This window comes from Phyllopteryx taeniolatus, chromosome 21 (genome assembly GCF_024500385.1).
Source record: "Phyllopteryx taeniolatus isolate TA_2022b chromosome 21, UOR_Ptae_1.2, whole genome shotgun sequence".
Classification (NCBI taxonomy): Eukaryota; Metazoa; Chordata; class Actinopteri; order Syngnathiformes; family Syngnathidae; genus Phyllopteryx; species Phyllopteryx taeniolatus.
The window spans coordinates 12,650,512-12,676,211 of NC_084522.1; the positions used below are offsets into that span (position 1 = coordinate 12,650,512).

A 25,700-nucleotide genomic window follows, 5' to 3' on the forward strand; every position below is an offset into this window, starting at 1 on the left:
GGCTTAACATGCTCACATATGAGTTATTACCAGTTTAGATTAACTCAAGGTGATGTTTTCTAAGTACCAGAGGTAGATAAATACAAGAAATAAAAGCTGAAATGTTGCTCTATTGCCTCATTTTCATCTTTTGATGTCAAACTAATCATGGCATCATCATGGCATTACATGGAAATTTGACCTGTGTGTCTAGATCAGGGAATTAACCATTTTGTCATGATAACTTCCCTGTAAGTCTTTCACTTCAAGGTAAACCAATGTGTGCATGTAATCATAGTACTTCCACACTCCCATCATATTTTCCTAAAAGGAAATGTCATCAGCACAAGGATCCTCTTGTTTGTTTCCACACCCTTCATGTGAGTATTTGTTATTCAAGGGATCTGCTTCACAAGGTATCACAGATGGCTGTGTTGACTCACCCTCAAATCTCCGATAAGAGATATGAGTGCAACATGGGCTTGAAAGGGGGGGGGGTTCTGGGATGGGAATATTAGCACCAGGACAGATGAAGGATTAAATAGCTCACTGGCATGACTCCCACTCGACACTATGCCACATAACTCATAAATAACCCCACTGAGGCATAAAATGCCCCTATAAGATTGTGGTGCCTTGAATTATTGCCCTGGTATTACGTTGTTCACGCAATAAATAAGTCTCACTTTAAGAAGAAGTGGCTACTGTATGTTCAAATTTCATAATAGACAGACTTAATGACTTAACCAAGAGTTATGTACAGTATTTTCACCCCTAAAAGGTTGGTGGTTCAGCCCCTGCCAGGGCTGGAGTGTAACAACAAAATCATCCCTGACATTTTTGGCTTACAATGGCTCCTCTATTTAGTAGAGCACAGGGCTGTCAAATGGGGGATGGGGGGGGGTCCCTGAGCATTTGGGGGGGGGGGGCAACCCACTGTTGATAAAAAACAATTCTGGAAGGAAATGATCTGATAGCATGACTCATGAGTGATGACCCTCCAGTCCCACGCGTAGTTTGACTTTATACTCAAGCGCAACCCACACACGCTGTTTTGAAAGTGTACTGCAGTTCTCCTCCAACTCAGTGGTGTCGCTACGGCTGGTATTGGATAGGACACCACAGGGTGGAGTTTCCTCTGCATTTTTTTTTTTTGCCATTTCCGGTAGCCGTTTTTACTTTCCTTTCAGTAACAAGGAATAAAGCAACAACAATGGCGACCGCGACAGAACAAATGGACCTTGTTGTGGCTTGTTAGCAAGGTCCTAGTTTGAAGCAACAAGTGATGACAATAGTGACTAATTCAGTAAAGACTTGCCTTTGGTACTGGAAGGTTGGAGGTGCCAGACACACCTAAAACTAAATCTAATCTAAAATAAACAGAAGGCCATTAAGAAATGAAAATTTGCAATACTGCATTCATATTGATCATTAACAAAGTAGACAAAAACTATGGCAGAGTGGCAATATTGAGAAGAATTAAGTCATAATTAAAGCTGCAAACTGTGTTTGCTGTGGGCCCTCAGGTGGCAACTTCTTCAATTTTGGTCAAAATCGGACATTGTGCAACCTCTGAAAGTTTCATGGTGAATCATAAACTTGGTCATCAAGATCAATCCACACTCAATAATGAAAACTAACAATTTTTGCAATTTACCGGTAATCGGAGGAGTTCATTCAAGTGCGACCCCTTAAAAAGCCCAATCCCAGAATTATGGCGTTTTTTTTTATTAAAATGGCCGACTACCTGTGCATTTCACACCTAAGGTTCTTTATTCCCTTCACCCTCTATTCCGTGTAGGTGGTGTTCTTACAGTGTAATGGACAAAAAGGATTAAATGGCAGCTTTAGTGGTCAGTGTAAACGAGGTATCAGTCTTTCATGATGAAGGCGTAATGGGAAGGTGAGTCACGTCGCACTGGAGACTGACACAAAGGTAAAATAAAATTGCATTCTGTAAAACATTAATTGTAATAAACATTAAACGCCCCGCCAAACGTAATTAATAAGTATATGGGCAAACTTTCATTCGCTTCCTAATTGACTGTCGTTGTATTTTATGTCACAATCAAGGACTCCGAGGTTCGGCCAAACTTGGTGTTGACAACCAGTGTTGGGGAGTAACTAACTACAAGTAATGAGATGATATAATTGAATTACAAAGTTTATGGAATTGTAATCCATTACATTACTGGGAGAAAATGTGTTATTGAATTACAGTTGTTTTTGTAACGACCAGTTCAGGGGGTACCCCGCCTCCTGCCCGTTAATAGCTTGGAGAGGCTCCAGCACTCCCGCGACCCTTGTGATGATAAGCGGCTCAGATAATGGATGGATGGATGTTTTGTAAAGTACTTGGAAATATAGTTTTCAACTATGGAATATAAAAAGTTCCAGCAAGACTAGAATGTCAAGAGGCAGTTGGAGTATATTTGCCGGCCTATTTCACTGTGTCAATATAAACTCTCAGAGCAATGATAAAACTTGGTAAATCTGTTACAGTAAACCTGTCACATTTTTTTTTTTTTAAATCATAAAGATCTCACATTTTCCATTCAACTAAACTTTATAAAAGCGGAGCAAAAGTGGCAGCCAAGAACTAGAAAGCGGCCCTTTGGAATAGCACCAAGACCTTTTGGTCACAAACATATTCCAATGATGAGCGCTGGCCAGTCATGGGATACTGGCTTCTCTCCCAGCCAGCCCCCGCTAATTAGTGCCCCTCTTTTGAGCTAATTGGCCGATAAAAAAACGGGGATGGCCTCTTCACCCTGTCTGAGTATTGTGTCACCAAATAGCAGCGAGGAGGATTATGTTGCTTTATGAAGCATGGTGACACTCAGCGAGAAGCACTTCTCTACTATTAATTTCTTTGTTGTAAAGGTCGCCTCTGCCTTCAAACTTTGGTGCTTAGTTTGTTTGTGGAAACGGGGAAAACTTTCATGGGAAATTGAAATACTGAACAAAACACAGACATTGAAATGTACTGAAGTACAACCCTAATTCCAATGAAGTAGGGACATTGTGTTAAACATAAATAAAAACAAAATACAATGATTTGCAAAGCATGTTCGACCTATATTTAATTGAATACACTACAAAGAGAAGATATTTAATGTTCAAACTGATAAACTTTATTATTTTTAGCAAATAATCATTAACTTCGAATTTTATTGCTGCAACACATTCCAAAAAAGCTGGGACAGATGGCAAAAAAGACAGAGAAAGTTGAGGAAGGCTCATCAAACACCTGTTTGGAACATCCCACAGGTGAACAAGCTCATTGGGAACAGGTGGGTGCCATGATTGGGTATAAAATGAGCTTCCCTGAATTGCTCAGTCATTCACAAGCAGAGATGGGGCGAGGTTCACCTCTTTGTGAACAAGTCCGTGAGAAAATAGTCGAACAGTTTAAGGACAATGTTCCTCAACGTACAATTGCAAGGAATTTAGGGATTTCAGCATAATATCATACCATAATATCATCAAAAGGTTCAGAAAATCTGGAGAAATCACTGCATGTAAGCGCCAAGGCCGAAAACCAACATTGAATGCCCGTGACCTTCGATCCCTCGGGCGGCACTGCATCAAAAACCGACATCAATGTGTAAAGGATATCACCACATAGGCTCAGGAACACTTCAGAAAACCAATGTCAGTAAATACAGTTCGCCTCTACAGCCGTAAGTGCAACTTAAAACTCTACTATGCAAAGCAAAAGACATTTATCAACAACACCGAGAAACGCCGCTGGCTTCTCTGGTCCCGAGCTCATCTAAGATGGACTGATGCAAAGTGGAAAAATGTTCTGTGGTCCGACGAGTCCACATTTCAAATTGTTTTTGGAAATTGCGGACGTCGTGTCCTCCGGGCCAAAGAGGAAAAGAACCATCTGGACTGTTATGAACATGATTTGTAAATCATTGTATTCTGTTTTTATTTATGTTTAACACAACGTCCCAACTTCATTGGAGTTGGGGTTGTACAAGTGTAAACAAAAACTAAAAAACACCTGCACACAAAAATTGCTTCCTTTTTTTATTTACTTGCGTAGTGTTCTTACTGAGAAGAAGAAGACAAAATATTGGACATGCGATCAAAACAATATGTTCATATTGCATTATATTGCTGTTGAGAATTGACCAAAAAATGTTCAATTACCTTATGATGAAAAAAAACACTCCTTATCTGAATGCGTCTTTTCAGATTAAACGGAGAATCTAGGAACGAATAAATACAATACGGATACCTGAAAAATCTATTTTGGTGTACTTTGTTCCTTAACTCCCAGCACTCTAAATGAGGAAGTAGCAGGAGGAACAGAGGCGAAAAAAACCTTTGATCCAGTCAGGAACGCAAACAGTACGCTGGGGCGAGTCATAGCAGAGTTCAATTTGTGGTCTCAGTAGAGGGTGCCATGGCCCTTGGCACCTCTCCAAACCAACTCCACAGCTTTTACAATGAGATGATTTGCACATGCGGATTGCGGAGCACTCTGGTTATGAATGGGTGCATGAGGCGAAGTCCCGCCTCTTCCGCTGTTGGGCGGACCAATCAGCGGCGCGGCTGAACGTGGATGGGACGTCACGTCAATTGCAGTCGTGTCGGGATTGGAATGTTAGCGACTAACAAACGGAACAATTGAGCAGTCGGGAATTGCTCACCGGGACTGAGGAATTCCACCTTTTTTTGGGGAACATTAACGAGCCTGCGCGCAGTGCGCGGTCGCCGTGTTCCCGTGGCGCGGAGAACTTGGCTCTATTTTCTATCAGCGCATCTCGGCGGAGCTTGTTGGAGATAAGAAGAAGAAGAAGAAGAAGAAGAAGAGCGATGCCAGGATTCGTCAGATTATGGTGGTGCCGCTGAACTGCTCCTCGTGCCGCGTCGCCTGCCTTGACCGGAGAACCATGGAGTGATTGGAGAAAGGAGAAGCAGCACCGAATCACACCGACTCTGCTTTAGCACTCTCGCCGCTTTTCACGTGTTAAAACCCGAGTTATTCAGCTAAGCTTTCCACCGAGGGGACCCGAGGGGGACCCCTGCTGCGGTTTACCCGGAGGGGGCGACTTCCTGGACGGGCACTTTTCCGTTTGAAAAGCTCCGAATGAGAGTGTGGAGACGCGCAAGGTTCGGGCGGCACTCGCCGTTTTCGGTGCACCCAAGCCCCCTCGACATGCTGGAAGTCCACAGACGCGAGAAAAACGGAAGCCGCTGTTAACATCGCCCACATGCGCTGGATCAATCGCTGGATTTGGGAACCGAATACGCAGAAGGGGGGTTGGGGATCCTTGGAGGAGGCAGCCGGGGGATGGAGCCGTGTAAGCGGGCTTGCTGAGAGCCTAACTTCGGGCCACTTCGCTGTTCTTATTCCCAAGCAAGTCTCGCCTGTTCCCCGGACACATGCAGGCCAAAAAACGCTACTTGATCCTGCTCTCGGCCGGTGCTTGTCTGGCGCTTGTCTACCTCGGAGCGGTTCCGCTTCCCACGGCGAGCAGGCACCGGCACGATAGCAGCCGTCACGGGTACCGATCCGATCACCCGTGGCCTCACTTCTCGGACCGTTTACAGCCGTTCGTGCCCTGGGATCAGACCGACACCGAGGAGTACAACGTGCACGCGCCTGTGAAGCGTGACCGCGACGTGAACGCCAGTGTTTACAAAGGCAAAAGGTGCCGAATGGATTCGTGCTTCGACTTCTCCCGGTGTCAAAAGAACGCTTTCAAAGTTTATGTTTACCCGCAGCAGAAGGGGGAGAAGATCTCCGAGAGTTACCAGAACATTTTGTCCGCTATTGAGGGCTCCGGGTTTTACACCTCGGACCCGGGCCAGGCGTGTTTGTTCGTGCTGAGTTTGGACACCCTCGACCGGGACCAGCTGTCTCCGCAGTACGTCCACAACCTGAAGACCAAGATCCAGAACTTGCCTCTGTGGAACGATGGCAGGAACCATCTTCTATTTAACTTATATTCCGGGACGTGGCCGGACTACACGGAAGACTTGGGCTTCGACATCGGCCAGGCGATGCTGGCCAAGGCCAGCATCAGCACGGAAAACTTCAGAGCCAACTTCGACGTTTCCATCCCTCTTTTCTCCAAGGAGCACCCGAGGACCGGCGGGGAGAGGGGTTACCTGAAATATAACTCCATCCCCCCTTTCCGAAAGTACATGCTCGTCTTCAAGGGAAAGCGCTACCTGACCGGTATCGGTTCGGACACCAGGAATGCCTTATATCACGTCCACAATGCAGAGGACGTGGTGCTGCTCACCACCTGCAAGCACGGCAAAGACTGGCAGAAGCACAAGGACGCGCGCTGTGACAAGGACAACGCGGAGTATGACAGGTAAACCGGCGTTTGCATTGACGCTGCTTCGTCTTCTCTGGAACCCTCGCATTGAAATCAAACTAGCATCTTGAGTTGTACAGCGAAATGTAAGAAAATATCAAATCCTAATAGCCCGGGGGCTTGTAATTCTCCCCTGCTACAGGTAATAGCACCTCATTGCCTCTTAATGATGAAATAACCCTCTCAAGTTAATTAGCCCCCCTCACCTCTTTTCTTTCTGAAGCTCAGAATCAGCATCCCTGTATGCTTTCAGTTGTCTGCGCTGTGCGTGTTTACGTGCTGAGCTCAGTCATGAAACTATTTAGTGCAAATAAATCAGTCATAATGCTTTAGTCTTTACAAGAGAGCGTCCTATTTTCCAGTCAGGCCCCAGGCTTAGTTGATTACCCCTAATTTTGGAGGGCTCACATTTCTCTAGGTGATAATGAGTCTCTACAGCTGCTGCATTTTTGGGTGCTTTAATATAGAAGGGTGGGCTTTACAGAGTTGCATTACAGAAGGAGCTGCGCTCGTCTGCGAGGCCTCTGGTTTGATCTGCATTTATCAACCTGGGGATCCTCCGCCCCTTTAAAGTCTGGATAAACTCAGGCATGTGATAACAGCCCTTGTCAGCGTTGTGCCTTGTGGGTGTGGGTGTGCACCTGCACCTGTACACACTCACGCCTTGTCAAGGTTAAGGGAAAACTCGAGGAACTATTGGAAAAAGGCATCTATGCAGGGGGGAAATATAATCGCTAAGTGCTCTTTCATTTTAAAATCAAAATAAAGAGCTGAAAATTGCATTCTGAAAAGAAATCTGACTGAAATGACGTAGTGTGAGCCAAGCGTTAACTGAACGCGGTGAAAGTTTCAGTTTTGAATTGACACCCGCATTAAATGGACTGCCGAAGCGGTTGTGCATGGTTATGCAACACACTAGTGTGGTTGTGAGAAACCTTTGCGGCACACCAAAAACGATAAAAAAGGCATCCCAGGCGTTGTTTGGATCTGTGTCAACATGCAAAGTGGCACAATGGAGGGCCCATTTTTATGGTGGTATTGTGGGATCTGTGTGTTTGTATGGAAAGTCAGCAGGAAAAGGAAATCATGTTCATACATGTTAGACTTGGAAAGAGTTGAGTCACGTTTCCAACAAACAGGGAAGTTTCCAATGCCTTATAGTGCAACAAGATAATACTAACAATGGGTACTGTGCCATTCATTTGTTGGGGGTAACAGTATGACACAGTTAATGTTAGGGGAGTGCTTGACTCACTTCTGTTAATTGATTGGGGTTCATGTCGCTTGCAAAAAGTGTAATAGATAAGCTGGCATTTCACATGTTTCTGGATGGCCGAAATCAGCTCAATTTACTCAGAAATCTCAGGACCATCTACGGTAATCATCTGATTGGGAATCAAATAAGTGGCTTTTTGGATGGATCTGAATCTGACAAAGTTGTCTTGTAATTCCATGGTGGTTGAGTTATTTTGGTGTGTGCTCCTTCTAGGTTTTCATCTCATTTGCAGCATTAAGGTTCCGTTTGACTGGTGTTTCCACTCAAAACTGAATTCATCCTGTTTTGTTTTCATAGTTTGCACTGTGCAGTTGTGTTTGCTTTTGCTCCAGCTCTGTGATTCAAACTCTTGTTTCAGGAATCTTTGAGCTGTTTGTGATCCGATTTCATTAGCTAACAGGAATCAAAAGTGGTAAACTATATGACTGCTACCTTTTAGACAACTGTATGCTTCCACTTATTGGGTGTAGTTTGGGGAAAGTCTTTTTCTTTTTCAGCGTGACTGTTCTCCAGTGCAAGCAAGTTCCATAAAGGCATTTCAAACAGTTTGGTGTGGAAGGACTTTCATAGAATCCTGACCTCAATCCTAACAAATGTTTCCTCAGACGCACCCAACAAGTTATAGAAAGCCTTAAAGAAATCTGCAAGGGGGCAATAATATATAATATTTCCTCTAGGTGCAGTGACCATGTGGCCCTCAAGTCTGTCATGTAGGGCTACACAATTATGGCCAAAATAATAATCATGATTATTTTGATCAATGCTGTAATCACGATTATTAATCGATTATTCCTCGTTAAAGGAAAAATCTTTTACATTTTTTCTTATTGCACTACTTTTTAACAAAAAAATATATAAATAAATGTACCCCAAAAGACTCTACTAAGGGCTAACAGAATAAATGTGCTTTTACAAAGTGCAATAACGAATTGCAACTTAATGGAAGCAAATGCAGTTAATGCATAATACGCAATAACATTAGGCTGTGAGTACCGACCTTCCATTTGAAAATCTCCGTCTTAGTGAATTGTCAAGGACTGTACGTTTCCGTTGTTCTGCTTGACCATTGGTCAGTCGTGCACGCTCACAAACTGCAAAGAACTCGACAGTTGTGTTTTCCCTCTCTTTTTTTTTTCTTCTTCTTCTTCCTAACTGTGGTCAGGCCAGCTGAAAACTTTCAGTCAAGGCAGCCGCTACAACCATTGTTAATACTACAGTATGTCTTAACGTGACATGCCGCCTCTCCAACAACGTGCTGAGATGGCTACCTTCAAAATAAAAACTTCATATATTACTACATCGGACATCAATGCCATTTTATGTGTGAGTTTTGAAGTTGGACAAAGAGTGGGTGCCGGCTCTTGATGAATCCTTAACTATATGTTCACCCCTTGGTGGCTGACTGACTAGGTTGTGGGCACTGCTACAAATGAAGCACTTTTCATATGCAGCAGTGCCTGCATTTTAAATGTAAAAATTTTTTTAAAAAATCACAGACAATCGGGCTCATTTTATCGTGGCAGCCAAAATCGCAATCACGATTAAAGTTCGATTAATTGTGCAGCCCTAATGCTGTGTATTTCCTGTTTTGTTTGAACGGAATCAACTAATGCTTTCCGTTTTAATCTAAGGTAAACTCATTTGTTTGTCAGCCCACCCGTTGCAGAAACCCTGACACAGCCCTCTTAGTTAAATTGATTTCAGTGCATCCAACAGGCTGAGGGTGAGGAGGCCAATGCTGTGCAGAGATGCTGCTTTGCAGACTCCGGAATGGATGCACGTGTCCAAACAGCTGTTAGTTGTTGACGAGAGGGCTCAGACTATATATATATATATATATATATATATGTGCCTATATATTTGACTGTGGCTTGATCCTTATTGCTGACACAAAGATGGAGGGATTCCGTGAAACAGATTCTGAACACATGCTTTGGATTTGATGGTTTGCAATGCTTTTGCATCCACACCAACAACACATGCATGTACATACAGGCACTGTGCCCCATGACCTTTGACATCTTTTGCCTTCCAAAGGAATGGCGCTTTCCAAAAGAATCCAGCAGGAGGGCAGACGAGGGCGCTAGTATAAATATCTGAACTGGCTCCGACAATAATTTTGTTAGCTTCAGTTGCGTTCCTGTGGTTCATGTTCCATGGTCAAGTCCCGTTGCAAGAGCCTTTTCAATGGCGGACTACAACTAACATTCGGTCATAAATCTTTCACACACCTTGATAATCAAGCCTGCTATTGGATATTCACAAGCTACTATTTGAACAGGTGGTTGTATAGGAGTTCAGACGGTGAGAATATAGTTAATTAACAATGGGCAGCTCACTGTAAAAACATTTCAAGTGTGACTGTGCAGGAAATCCACTCGAACACAGGAAAGGAATGTGAAAAATGTGATCACTTCAAGCTGCTTTCAAGTTGTGGAATATGCATCATGTCTGTTACGACTTGCATCCGCTGCATCAGAGTAGCATTCAAATTGTCTGCCTCGAGAAACGGTCATTAAATTCAACCCCTTTATAATGTCTAAAGGGTTAGACAGTAATTATGTGTCTACACATGTTCATTATTCTTCATACAAAGGCATGTGTGCTCACTTCTTATAGGACATATTGGCCTACATTAATTACTAGTCCCTTGTACACAGCTGTTTTGGGAATGCTCCGCCACTTTCTGTAAACTGTGCTAAAATTGAAAGATTTGTAAAACCTTCCCTAATTAAATGGCAGCGGCTGTAGCAGTGCCATTTAAATGTCTGTAAATGGGACGACCAAAACACTTACAATGCCCTGGACTGCCATTTAAAGTCACGAGTTAGAAAGAAGCAAGGCAGCACAATTGTAGGCACACTTTAAGGGTGGTGATGTTCTCTTTTTGGTGTTCAATTTTAAAGTACAGCTTCATCTAATATCAAGAGTGTGTCTCTAAGTGTGTATGTTACTGTTGAGCGTTGTACAAGGCCTGGCTGAAAATACTGTGTTCCCTTTTTTTCCTTTGTTGAGATGATTTCTTTTAGGGATGCTGGAGTGTAGTGCATTTCTGTACAGTACCCATACTTGTAAAAATGCATCAATACTTTACCAGCCTGAGATCTACCTTCCGGGTAGAGGCCATGTCAGCCATGAGGAGATATTTTAAGGTAAACATAAGGTGACAACACTTTTAACCAATTGCAAATTAGGCTGTGCTCACCTGTGAACCGTTCGGCAAGTACAGAGTTGGGAGCCTCATCGCCCGCTCCGCATCGCTTGGCTCCATGCTGTTTGGCTCCACGCTGCTTGGCTCCGCTCTGCTTGGCTCTGCCCTGCTTGGCTCCGGCTGAGCCAGCCGCGCTCCCATCACAAAGCCACGACGGAGGTATTTCCAGCACGCGCTTAGTTTTAACATCGGTCACCCGCTCCACTACGCCACGCTCCCATCCTGTCACGAAGCCGTGGTGCGGCTCGTCGAGTAAAGCGAAGTGAAAGATTGCATAAAAAGGTATCACTTAAGGTTTCCTGTCATTGTTAAATGAAAAAAACCTACAGGAAACATGGCATCCATACTGTATACCTGCTTTTTTTTATGTCCATCAGACTGTACATTCTTCTTCATCTCTTCTTTTTCTTTTTCTTTTATGCATGCACTCATTTTGCATCGTATCCCCTAGTGTTCAGAATGAGACACAAATGAAATGCCTTGAGTTACAGGATACATTAAGTGAAATGTGTGGTAAGATTTAGAAAAACATGCTTGCTGCTGTATGTTATAATGTCAGTAATGACAAGTTGTTCCTCTAAAAACTGTTCTATGGTAGTGAAACCTTTGCCATGTTCAAAAACAATATTTAGTTGAAATAAAACATTTTCATCACCACTGTAAGACATAAAGACTTAAAAAAATGTCTTGTACTCAGACTGGCTAAAAAAGGTGGTGCAGCCCTAATTGCCTTATAAGCGTTTTAAGGTTGAATTGTCTCGGCTGCCACCATCAATGTCACATGGAAAAGTGAATAAAAAGAAGACATTTGCAGAATTGAAATGTCCTGAACAAATTTGTAACATTGCAGAAGAAAAGTGAGATATGACTACTTTGGCAACACATCATTGGAGTTATTGCAGGTGCTGCAGTAAAAGAAGTTGGTCTAGAAAAGAACGCATTGAATTTGTTCCCATTAGGTCGTAATGACAGGAACACAAACTGAACACTGCTTGTTTTATTGCAGCAGTTGCATTAGCAAAAATGTTCTTGCTTGGGAGAAATCCTTTCTAGTGCTTTTGTGACGCTCATTTCACTCTTGTACAGTAGTCATGTTGGCACTTTTTCCTCCCTTTCCCAGTCTTTGTCAAAATAATGGAGACGCATCATTTTATTGGGCTTGAGATGGCTTCTCGGCACATTTCCGTGCATGCCGTTTCCAAAAGACGAGGCAGGGTTTGACATTTTGTCTACACAACAGCAAAGGGAGGCGGGACTTGAGGTTGGCCAAGTGCAGGAAAGCGAGCACCGCGTTCTCTCCACCTTATCTCATAAAAACACGGCTTTGAGTGGGAATATTGCAGCCACCTGAATGTCAGCACTGTGTGGCCTGAGAGTGGACTCCTGCTTGGCGATGTGGAGTGAGCAGCAAGGAGCAGACGGACACGTCGCTACCTTTCTGCTTGGCACCAGAGAGTGTCACTCTGCTTAGGCTCCCTGTGTTTGTTTTTCCTGTTGTCAGATTAATAAATCATGAATATTTCATGATTGCCTGTTCTCCCTTAGATAACACATCACCTCGTGATGAAGAATGTTAATGATGGACCATATAATTAGTTGGAGCATGGCTCTTGCAGCCTAATTAGGAGTCTTTGATATTTGGATGTGTTTCGTAAGCGATATATAAGCCATTGGCTCTAAAAAAAAAAGTGCATGCTATTTTATCTTATTTGACAGGATATCCATCAGATAGTCCTTAAACATTTTAGTGTGGTTCATGGTGCTGTTTAAGGCGTTTCATCCTCATTTGATTTTATCTGGGCCAGGTCATTGTATCACTTGTACATGAGAAGAAGGGTGCATCAAAAGCCCCTTAAATAGGAAAACATCAGGATTTTGACTTGGCCCTTGCATATTTTTGCTCTACTCCAAAACATGTGTATATGGTACTAGTAAAATTTCATATTTGGAGAACATCATCTGGGTCCACAAACCAAAGTGACAAAATTTAGGTGGTTTTTTTTTGCACCCGTTTTATAACAGTATCAAGTGTAAAATATTTACCATATGTTTTTGTGATACAGATTTAGTACTCAGAATATTTTAATAAGGTTGGCCTTAGAAAAATTATAGAAATCTTTAGTCAGTTAAATGTCCGGACTTTATAGTACATCGCAATTTCAGCCCAAGATTCAACCGCAATGTGGACCCAGTAATTGTAGTTCAATTTTCATAAAATGTGACTATAACTTTTGAAATATAACAAAAATTATTGGACCCAAGTTAAATTGAAATATTGGGGCATTTCATGCACCCTAATTAGAAATCAACACGAGACCTTTGTTAGTGTTTGTTAGGCCTCTGTCAAGTCCAACATCAGGGGTCTCTGACCCCACAAATCTTTGTCTGCATGAATATCCTCACTGACACGCTAACATCTTGTAAGATGTTTTCCTAGAGGAGTGAAAGCTGCATAAAGCAGTCATTCTCAAACCTGTTACACAAAGTACCACTTGAAAAAATACTGAGTACCACCGTCATGACCAGCATTAGAAAACACTAGTGTAATGGGTCTAAATGTTCATTCAAATAATATTATTGCAAGTCATTGTAAACTTGTGAACATTAAAATACGCCTAAATATAGGAACATTTTACTCAAAACTACAATTGAAATGCACTTGGGCAGTGATTCTTTCATGTACCACTTGAGTGGTGCCAGTGCCACACTTTGAGAAGCAATGGTATAAAGCAGTGGTGTCAAACTCAAATTCACGGTGGGCCAAAATTAGAAATTGAAACTCAATATGTAATGAAAAATAACTGCAATGTGCATGTTTCCCTTCTCTTCAGAAATGTAGCGTTAAAGTTTATCATATGACAACAAACTTAAATTTTGCTTTAACACTGAATCTGGAATACACAAACTTTAATATTATAACACGATAAATCTAATTTGCGAAAAAAAGACATCTGGTATTTGTTTGTTTTGTATTCTTCTATTTATCTATCTCCAACTACCTCTCTTTTTGATGTAAATCTTTTTTCAAAGGCCAACAACACAACAACCCCAAAAAATAAGAATCTCCTTCAATAAAAATCCAAACTTCAAACTATTAACATTCCCTGCCTAGGAGTTGATAAAGGGCATTAAAAAAACATTAATTCAATTGTTATATTCTTTGTTACATCCACATTGCTCCGCACACGACAAACAGGGTCTCTCTTTTACTTTAGTGAACAGACAACCTGCCTCCCACCTTGTCATTCTGGGATTTGTAATATTAGTGGCGCATGTGCTCAATACTGGCGGGCCAGCTCTACTACACATTTGATATGGTCTTGCGGGCCAAATATAATTAGATCGCGGGCCATATTTGGCCCCCGGGCTTGAGTTTGACATATGTGGTATAAAGGAACCAAGGCCACATTTCTTTTTACATGTTCAGTCTCTGTAGGAGTAATGCCATCCTAAGTTTAGTTAGTATTTGTCACTCTCTCCAAAATCTTTGGGTTGAAAAGTGTTTTTTTTTGTGTGTGGGTTGTTTTTGTCTTCTATGGCGTCGTTTCCATGTGTGTACGTGCACATCCCTGCGTTTGGTTCTTTGTCTTGCTACATTGGCCGTGTGAACAGGCGCATGTGTGTGTGAGTGCACCCTGTATGACTGGGGTCACGACCCCGCTGTCTGTCCCCTTGCTTAGCGAGGAAGGCAAAGCCCCAATCGGTGACCCACATTCATTGAGGGATTACCAGTGCAGCCAAGCCGCCTCTGGCCTCAAAGGTGGTTGCGGCGGTGGTGTGGGGGGCAAGAGTGGGAAACAATTTTAGGGTGGATGTGAACTCTGCTCACACTAGTCTGTGAACCTCAAGACTTTGTACCTTTTTTAATCTCCCAAAAATCACAATTGATGAGAGAATTGGCATGCTCTCCACATTTATACAGGGAAAAAAAAATGTGTCCTCCGATGTGATTGATCGTGGAAACAGAAACTGAAACAGTAATGAAGAACAAGGCGTGAGTATTTATTTCCAGGACTGTCGGGAAACTCTTCAGAGGAATGTGTTCACAGGAGACACACGGAGATGTCAACCTTGTCTTGTCTTTCAGCTCCTGCTGATAACATGGTACATTTTACATTGAAACAGGCACGAGAGTAGTGGTTACTTTTTGGGAACGGTGCAGAAATGAAAGAGGGTGAGCAAAAAGTGGTGATCAGAAGAGACAGGTGATTGCCCCCCCCCCATTAAAATCTCTCCCAGAGTGAGATTAAAAGACATGTCTGCTGTCTGCATGGTTGGTGAGCAAAATGAGCTCAGATTTCTACCATCTGTCTTTCTTTTTTCCCCCCTTTTTTTCCTCCTGTTTAGAACGACATACTATTAAAATGTCTCCGCTCTCTCTGTGTGAAACAGGGCATGCTGAGGAGGAGCAGCACAGCTCTGTGTGCATATTCTGTTTACTGTCATCCCACATTCACAGGGCTCAATGGTGACATTTTTCCCAAGTACAACTTCTGTTTAAATAAATATAAATGTACCACATACATTAAACATTTCCTTTGTTTTTAAGGGCTACAAATAACGTTCTCTCAGACAGTGCTATTTGTCTGATAATATCTGCACAGCTTTTATCATTGTCATTGGTTCTTCTGCAGGGTGAATAGTTGAAATAAATTGCAATGTTTAGATACCTGCTCTGTCACAAATGAATGAATTGCTCCGGAACATTTCTCTTTGTAAGAATGCATTCGAGTGACTAGCTGTGTTTTATGATGTCGTCGCGTTTGTGGTGAGGTTTGCAGGTGCGTTTTTACCCAAAACACATACGAAATTAAATATTCCAACAAGCGTTAATGGATGTGTATAAATCGTCCGCAATTTTGGAAAGATATTTACATTAGTCGTTAGGGGCAAAAGCTATAAAAGAAGTCTCAATGCAGCACAGTTGCTTTGGTCGTAGTGTTGGAGATTATGTCAATTTATCTGCGCATGAGGTATGAGATAAGCCACCCAGGAATAGTCATCGTCATCCTAACTACTGAATATTGAGTTGTGTGTTTGTATTTACACCATGAGTTAGGCGTGTATGCAGAGCAGTGACACCTGCTCCCTCTGTCTGCCGAATTGGGCCGATTGAATGGTAATGAACATACTGATGAGAGTCACTTCCTGCACATTCCCCACATCAGTCCACAGTCTATTATTTGACAGCCAACTTTTTTGTAATTTGTGCTGTTTAATCTTACTTTAACACAATTTACAATTCGCACTCATCTATTTTTCATTCCAAATGTGAGTAGAGCACACATACACACTGTTCACTTACACAACATATTGATCTGTTTGAGAGCGTGTCTGTGGAAATGTTTGTCTCCTCACCTTGAACATTTGGGAGGTCACTGGTCACTGATGTTGAGAGGGCAATATATGACCAGTCAAGTTCTTCCACACCAAACTCATCCAACATTGCCTTTAAGGACCTTACTATGTGCACTGGGGCACATCACACTGGCACAGAAGTGCCTTCTACATCCATTATTCATCAGAGTAGCATTGACACGTCGCTGGAAATTCAGGCGATTGTGTTGTTAATCAGTATTAGTTTTCTGTTGCGCATGTTTATTCTGTCCTATCTTTGGGATCATGATTTGTGTAAATATGATAAATGTGTATATTTTTATTTGAAAGTACAATGTTAGCTATAGTACTAAAGTCTACAAGCTAGTGGCTACAATTTCCTTGTTTTTTTTTTTTTAAACATACTTTGATTCTGATTCCGAATAGTTAAACGAGGTAAAAGACTGAAGATTAAGAGATTACTAAAGTGTCTAACAAAGAGTTTATACAGGGTGTCCCATACAGTTCCATACATTTGGTTTCGAGAGACCCTAAAAATGTTTTTATATGAAGCGAAATGAATTGAAATCATCCTGAGGGTCAGCTCAGGAAGAAGTTGCATGGGGGCAATCAAATTTGAATAAAAGATGGTGCTAGGTTATTGGAAAAACGTATGTTATGGAATAATATTAATCCTCACTGGATGAGTCGACAAAGATTCCATTTGCCCTGAAATTGATGCTGTGCATTTTTCAATTCCTGCTAAACGAGGATCATAATGTCCCAGTTTACTTTCAGCAAAATGGAGTTCCATCTCATTATGGTTGTTGCGTCTATAGTTAGATCAGCAGTTTCCCGATGCTTGGATTGGTTGTCGTGGTGCTGTGGAGTGACCTCGCTCTCACCCAACTTGATTTTTATTGTTGGGGGCATTTTGAGGCCATGCTGTATCAAGAAAAGATACAAAACATAAATCATCTCACGCAACGTATCACCATTGCCATACAAGCATACCTACAGCTGTGCTAATAAGTGTTCTTGAGCAGTGAAGGATACGCATTGAAATGTGTTTTCAAAACAATGATAGTCATGTACAGCATATTATTGGAAAAAAACCGTTTTATTTTTCATATATATGGAAAATTATGGGAGGAGACACCCAAGACTGGTTAATGAAGAGGTGTACCTCACGATTTTTTCGTAATAAAATGAGACTCTTTGCGAGGCCATTAGTGTAGTTTTTCTGCAGTTGGCATGGGATTGAATCCCACTCGAAGTCCCATTCATAACGGGCTCCGATGTTAAGCCTTTTTGAGCGGTGGCCTGACAGGGCCACCATGAGCCAAGTTGTGGAGGCCCTGTCAGAACTTGTACTGGCCCAGTATATTCATGATATAATTAGTTTTAGTGATTATTTTGTATTTATCGTCTTTATACTGTATTATTTAAGCCCCTTTTAAGAATTCATTTGTACAGTTGCATTCATGGCGAAGACCCTGTATTAACCTCACAAAAATCAAGGCATTGCGATTGCACAAATGAATAATAATGCTTAAAAGACTAAATTGATTTCAAAATAATTAAAATATTTACATAGCACTGACATTCCAACAATGCTTTATCTTGTGTCTTGATGTTGTGCACACTATGTATAATTAGGAGTGCTTCGATCAGGGTTTTATGCTGCCGATTCCCGTACCGATAATCCATGAGTGAGATCTGCCGATCACTCACGATACCGATCACATGGATCAGCTGTAGATTTTTCAATGTATTTAAGGTGAGTGCTATTGGCTGTATTATCTGACATGTTTTTTGGGGTTTGCTTTGCAGCTCTTGCACGCCTGTGCAGTTTGAAGGGGGGACGGCATGCTACACTAGGGCGATGATCGGAAAAATAATAATACCGATCATTTTGTTGATATTGAAATCATGATTAAGAAACACAATTATTCATTTATTTAAAAACTTTGTATTTATTCAACTACCAAAAATAAATACATACAAAAATGCGGCAATTATTTTAGCCATGACTGTTTTGTCTAGGCGGCATGGTGTAAGACTGGTTAGCACATCTGCCTCACAGTTCCTTGGACCGGGGTTCAAATCCCGGCCTCGCCTGTATGGCGTTTGCATGTTCTCCCCGTGCCTGTGTGGGTTTTCTCCGGGTAGTCTGGTTTCCTCCCACATCCCAAAAACATGCGTGGTAGGTTAATGGAAGACTCTAAATTGCCCATAGGTGTGAATGTGAGTGCGAATGGTTGTTTGTCTATATGTGCCCTGCAATTGGCATGCGACCAGTTCAGGGTGCCTCTCACCCGAAGATAGCTGGGATAGGCTCCAGCAAGCCCGCGACCATAGTGAGGAAAAGCGGTACAGAAAATGGATAGATGGATGTCTTGTCTATTATAGTTGTCGTAAAAAATCCGTCATTCTTCTGGCATTTAGCAAATAGAAAATATTTTGGTAATCCTAATTGACCTAAAACAGGAAATGTTTAGTTTAATTTCATGTCACAGTCAGGAAAAAAAAATCTTCTTTTTATACAGTCATTGACTGTATCTGTTGTTGCTATTGTGTGCGTCTTAGAGGGCGATGTGGGGCGATGCATGCATAGATCTACTTGTTTACTGAAAGCTTAAAAAAAAGAGTAGAAAAAAGAAAATCGTGATTATAATATTAATAAACTCCTTTTTCACAGATTAGAAAGAATATATGCCTGTGAGTATTGTTATATTACCTGTCATCTTGAGGCTAACCTGAATTCGTGCCCGTTTATCCCGTCAGGCTGTGCTGGTCGCGGTTTCTCCTTCTATCATCAAAACATCCTGTCTTGGATGCGATGTTTCGGTAATAAAAGAATTTCAGACCGACACTGAGAATGCAGTTTTGGCAGGTGAACATTTTCTGTGACTTAGAAATTTGTAATGGCCAGAGCGGGACAGTGTCTATACGAAGGTGGTGGCCTGACACAGCGGTGTGGTGGCCCCGGGCCACCTCCCCACTGTTAATGCCGGACCCCGCATAATTCCCATCCCACTGATGGGTGATCCGTCTCTGGTGTAGTTCGCCTTTCGTTCTGTTCAGGTGGGACAGACTATAGCTACTGCCGTGACCCTAAACGAGATAGGCGGTTGGATTCTGTGATGTCATAAAACATTATTCTTTAGTTCATCTATGAATTAATTAAGATATGCTCATACCGTACATGGCCATATTTTCCTCTTCAGCTAACCTATTGAGCTCATTGCATGAGAGGTGAGGCTGGGTTCGTGAGAGAAAGTGAGGGGTCACCGCTGCTCCCAAGGGTTTGTCCCTCTTCCTGAGTGACTGCCACTGTGGAGTACCTGACCAGAGTTATCTCATCAAAGAGGGGCAGTGGGTAGAAAAGATGGCTTATATGTAAGTGGCTTGCCCCAGGCACAAGCACACTCACCGTAAAAAAAAATCCTTCAATATAGAACACGTGACCCATCCCTTCTTTGAGCACCGTTATCCCTTTGGCTGTTGCAACTGCACCACTGGGGAAAATGGGAGGTGGGGTTGTTTATTTACGATCCTACAAATGGCAGCTTTTTTATGGCCTCAAGAGGCCGTTTGGCTTACATTTACCGAAAGGCACCTCAATGGCAGTGGATCCTTGAAGTCAGTTCGCACATTGATCTCCCTCCCTTGTTTCTCACCACCTCAAGAGTGAAAACAAACACGTAACCCCTTTGCTGGTATTCATATTCAAATAGTAATTGACAGAAGAGGGTATTCTGAGTCAAGGTAACAAGGATGGGTAGGGGGTTGTGAAGATTTGGAGTTGAAGAGGGCAATAGCTTAAAAAAGCATTATGTCACTGAAGAATGTGTGCACAGCTCAATGTTTAAGGGGCCAAGGCTTGAAAGAGAGAGAGAGAGAGAGAGAGAGTGTTTTGTTGGTGTAGGTCTGGCTGTCTCGCAGGCTGATGGAAGGGCTCTATTTTCCCCTTCTGGTTCTTCGTGCTTTATGACTCAGTTTGACTTCCACTCTCCGGGTGTAAATGTTGCAATGGGGTCCTTTTGTGTTGAGGTTTACTCTCTTCCTGAGGAAACACTTGTGCCTTGTTGACATCGCAGCCCTTGCCATATGGCCCAATGTCACTCCCTCATGTTTTAGCTCTTTCCATCCATGACTTTGACTGCTGTAGTTCCTACTTCCCTTTTGCCTTTTGCTTCTGGGGCAATGGCTGCTCGCACAGTGTCGGCTACCAAACCAGGTTCTCATTTGGCAGATTCCATCACACTTCACGGATCAATGGATACATCAAAATAAACGAGAGCAGAAATGGGTTTGGCCAGAAGAGTGCATCTGGTCCCACGGAGGAGAACATGGGTGCATGATTGACCTAAAAGAGGAAGGAAGTTGTCATTTTGGTTTATAAGGGTTTTCCCAGTTGCCTTGGCAGCTTGTTTGGTGGTTAACTTTCATGCTATTTATACCTGAGTTTGATGGAGCCTCCTTTTCAGAATGCGCAGAAGGAATATACGCTCATTTTAGGCTCAGGGACAAAGTGTAGCCAGTGGTGGTAATGCTGAATATTATAAATTAACACTCACACTCTTCAGGAGTTAATTCTGCTTCTCTGTTTTCTCAGCTCACAGTTTTATCTCATCATCATGCTCCCACAGCCTAAAAGCCCCCCACATAAACAAGCTCTTAATATTGCATACAAGTAAAAAGTCTCATGAAAAGCTTCTTAAGACCCTGCTTTTTTTTTAAACGGCGTCTGCACGATTTTATGACATCACACATGGAAACATTTCTGAGCGTATGAGTCATTTCCACTGCGGTTTGATATTTGGTGGCATTTTTTCCCCCTACTGGTTAGTCCATCTTAAACTTGTCCAGTTGTTCCTGTCTGGGTCTTGTTTTCCTGAGTTGAAAAAAATGCTTATTTGTTTTGTGTGTGCCAAACTGCTGCCGTGTGTCTTTAACATTTTCGTCTCATCAAAACAAAGCAAATGATTCTAAAAAGGCGTTGAGGTAATTGATTGGTTAAAAGGTACATACCGATAACTGGGTGTATATGTTCCCAGGAAGAACCAAATACACGCTGGTGCCGAACTTGGAATATATTTTCATATTTTTGTCCTAATGCAATGTGGCGCTCACCTTGTGCATTTTTGCCACCTGCAGAAATCATGTGCAATAACAGAGCCATGTTTGGCGTTGTTTGGTCTTGGGAGGAGCCTGTGCTCGACTGAGTGCCATTCTTCTAGTTTATTTTTATGCTCATGTGGGTGCATTGGAGCACTTATATCCCCAGATAGTCACATAAGACTGCTTTGTTATCAAAGAGTCTTCGTCTTGTTTGTCTTTGACACGGCGTAGAATGGCATCCAGAAGCCAGACAGGCGAGGGGAAAAAAGAGGCACTTTTTTGATCCAGAAGTGAGATGCTTTGTTGCAACTATCATGAGAACGTGTCTCCTTGTCTAAACGCGCTGTGACGACAATGATGTGACACAAGTAGCAGCTGCACACGAGTTCAGATCACAGAGATGTTCAAATAAATCTGGGTTGCATCTGAGAAGACGTCCTTCATCAAACCGCTGCCACAGTAAATGTCTTAAAAAGTGGGATTATGAAGGAGATTACAAACAATGTTTGATGTGTTTACATGTGCGATAATTCAAATGCTATGTTTTTGTCTTTCATGGGAAGCAGCAGGACAAGGATTTTCTGCTAGGAACATTTTCCTTATCACCGCCATACCACCTACAATTCTCTAGTTGTCTTCAAGCTGTCAGGGATAATTTTTTGTCATCAAAGAACGCAATACATTTTAAATAAAAGACTTACTACATGGGATGTTGAAAGGTTCAAATAAATGGTGCAATACATTAGTACGTTAGTTTTTCAACAGGTCTTTTATTATACCCTGCTGATTTATACAGTATGTCACTATTGTTGTTTGAGGAACCGATTTCTCCATTAATGCGGGATTAATTCTCTGCTAAATCCAGGGTCCATTTAATATTTTTGAAGCTCTGTTGAAAGGTCTTATCCATTACATAGTACGTCATTTGTCAGTACTCTAAACTGACGAGAGAGCCTGACTCATCAGTAATTGTGGGGACTTCTGCAAGGACTTTATGTGTTCATCACTTTTTGCTCATGTGAAAGAACCTTACATTTCTCATGACATCAAATCCAAGCATCTAAGAAAAGTAGCTGAATTCCTACAAATGAGGGAATGCCCGCTAACATGCAAACTTTCTCTGCGTTTGCCCATATTAAGATGGTACATAATTGCATTACCGCAAAGGCACAGTGTTGTACCTGTTCCCACTAATTGTATTTGTCAAAGCACTCTCTACTTGGTATTCTGCCCAGTTGTCTCCAGAGGTGCATTCATCCTCTCTGTGTACCACCTGGTTGCCTGAACATTAATTTTGCTGCCCAGACTCTGAATATACTATAGAATGTACTTAACTGACCTTCCAGTCTGATGAAGAAAACAGACTTTATTATTCATTCCCAGCCTTGGAATGTGCTCTTGCCTTTCATTTAAAAAGAAAAGTAACTTTTCAAACTGCTAATTGAAACCGTCCATGATGGTACGATGAGTGTAATGGCTTTTCTCCAACATTGGGGGGTAAAACATCACTTCCTGCATGTCAAAGAATGTTTCAGAGCTTATTTAGTCGGTGGTGGTGTTTGCTACGTGTTCAATGTCATTCCCTTTATATTGAGGTAAAAAGTCAAATTCTCCAGAGATTATTCCGATGTGTGTGTGCGTGCATGTGTAAAAGGAAGCGCTTCTGTTTGCTTGTCTGCGGTTTTTGCAGTATCTGGTGACTTGGGGGTATTTGCTCCCAGCGACATAGCTCACTATCTGTAAACACACTTGTATTCCCCTGGGATTTATGACTTTTCCGGGGAATAAGGAAAGTTTTTGCTAATAACTGCTGGTTATGCACGCTATTGGCTAATGTCTGAAGGTTTGTTCTGAAGTCTAGTATGTATTAAGTTTGTGGTGTGAACTTTTCAGGATTGCATTGGTTGGAATATCTGCTTAGTGTTTACACTGTAGCCGGCGAGAGGTCAGACAGAAATCCAGACAAGTATGTGTTAGGTTTACTCTGCAGTCTGAGCTGTGCGTGCGCTAGTGTGTGTGTGTGTGTGTGTGTGTGTGTGCATGCATGGTGTGAGGCCAATGTCTGTTCCCTTTAACAAAGTAGAACTGATTCAGTGCTGTACCCACTTTTTCTTGCTCTCTAAATTCAGTGTTCTCCTCTTTAAGCCTTCGGGCAACCTTCCTACCCAGCATCTTCCTCACTGTCAACACAGGAGTCATATCATCCTTCCTGCATACTCAGCAGGGTGTTGTTTGGGCAGAAAATGCTCCTAGCTCTAACTATAGCCACTCATGTGGAACCTCCAGAAGCTACAGAACATGAATAATGTATCAGCATGTAGGGTTCTTATTCAAGTATATTTTGGGGTACTCGTAGTAGTCAGCGTGGTGTTTTGTCAAATCTTTTTCTGACAGAATAAGTAAGAAACCAATCTTGTCTTTGTGGGTTTTTATTACAAAAAAGAAAGAAAAGTCTTTGCAAAGAGAGGAAAAGGTAGAAGTCGTCACGTGTTACCCCCTGTGCCCTAGTATGCACAACATGGCAGAAACAATGGAACTATAAAACATGAAGGTTGTATAAAACTAATAAAAGTAATATTTGCTATATATGAAACATACATTTTCCAACTCAGTGGCAAAACAAATTAGCCATGTGACCCAAGAGCAGTGCTCCTATGGTGGACGAAATGGGCGCCCTGTGGACTTTACGTAATATTTTTGCTCATCAGCATGAGGACATCAGATTTCTCTCTGTCTGCGACATGGAGAACAACTCCTCCAGAGTGTTTTGGGTTGAAGACTGAGTGAATTTACTCATGTGCGGGGCACAAGAGATTCATTATTCAATAAATTGCATTTAATGTGAAGCATGGAGTGAGACCAAAATGAGCCTCAAAGCCGGCGGCGTCGCTTTCTGGATGCTGATAAGCACGACAGCTTTTGGGAAAGGCAACACACGGACTATATTTCTTTAAAAAAAAAAAAAAAAAAAAAACTGAGGCAAGGGGATCTGAGAGCTCTGTCACCCCCTACTTGGCTGTAGCATCACTGAAGCTGCTTCATCCGCTGTGCCTATTCCATTTTAAATCATTACCCTTAAATAAATCAGAACCTCTCCAGCTGCAGAAACGCCTCCTTAATCTTCTTTTCCTATTGGATTTATCATTTGAATTTGATACATACCCAAAACTGCATGGTTTGATTAGAGTTCTGTTTCCCTTGTTGATATTAGCAATATGAATGTGTGACTCCCCAGAAGATGCAACATCAAGAGTTTCTTATGCAGATTTTATACAGACATTTCAAAATATTTCGTGCCACTTTTATGCGGCGCAAGCAATGGCAGTGCCATACATCGTGTTTTATATAACATTCACAGTGTTATTGGTGATGTTTGAAATAGCTCACACAGTTCTGACCTGTGGAGAAATAAAAATATGAATGGCTGCAGAATTGTGAAGATGTTTGTGATAGTTTAACAAAAAGTCTGCACATCTTATTTGAGGTGAGCATATACAATGGTTACATATCCTGTGTCCTCCATGCGTGGTATTTTTGTCAATTTGCTGTATCCACTATTGCTGCTGAAACGATGCAAATATTCCCATTGTGGGACTAATAAAGGTTATCTTTAACAGTTGCTTGCTTACCTTAATCAAGCCCATAGCAATCATATATGTGTGTTCCATTACTGATATTGAAAACATTTTTTAACTGTGAGACACAATTTTGGGTTTTGTACTGTGTGAAGTCCCAGTTGCACTGAACAGAAGAACTGGGTTCCGTCCAGTACAGTACATAATTTTTTTTTTTGTATTTCCACTGTCAAAGTTGTTTTGGCTACCAAAGCATGAACCATGCATGACTGGGGTCTTTGTGATGAATGGGAACTAATATTGTGGGCACTTTCATCTAACATCAGTGACCTCTGACCTCACAGATGCTGGACGGATGGGAGAATACTCCCACAGACATACTTCAAATTCTTGTAGAATGTTTTCCCTGGAGAATAGAATCTGTGCAAGCTGCAAAAGAGAGGCCAGCTCATATTTCCCCCCTTATTTCCTGTAGTTGCATGGTGGTATCCCAATGAAGGTTTAAGTCATAAAAACTGGGGGATTTATTATACTGTATTCCTTCTTTTGGCACAATTACTGGTAACCATTGTAGAAGCATGATTTCAGTTAAACACTTGGGAGCAATGTCCATAATTGTATTTGGATGTGTGCGAGACTGAGAATCCGAATTAGCACTCTTTCCAGATTTTAAACGGGGGGGGGGGAATTGTAAATTTCCACCTAGTCAACAACTTAAGTGTATCATTTACATCCTGAGGCATATTATTCACACATGCTCATCACACCCCGAAGTGTGTCGTTCTTCCAGAGTTCAACTTATGTGGTAACTGTGCTGTTAATGATTGTCTGCCAACATGACCTTATCAAGGCCATATGTGTCACACAGTCAC

At 42.0% G+C, this 25,700-nt stretch overlaps 1 protein-coding gene across 1 annotated transcript in view; it reads left to right on the forward strand.

Moving 5' to 3' along the window:
* Nucleotides 1–4,536: 4,536 nt before the first annotated feature.
* ext1b (exostosin glycosyltransferase 1b) overlaps nucleotides 4,537–25,700 on the forward strand; it is a 110,700-nt gene continuing 89,536 nt past the window's right edge. Inside the window, exon 1 of the mRNA XM_061759485.1 lies at nucleotides 4,537–6,320. Coding sequence (XP_061615469.1) covers nucleotides 5,380–6,320 — 941 coding nt within the window. The 5' untranslated portion in view covers nucleotides 4,537–5,379. The remainder of the gene's footprint in view (nucleotides 6,321–25,700) is intronic.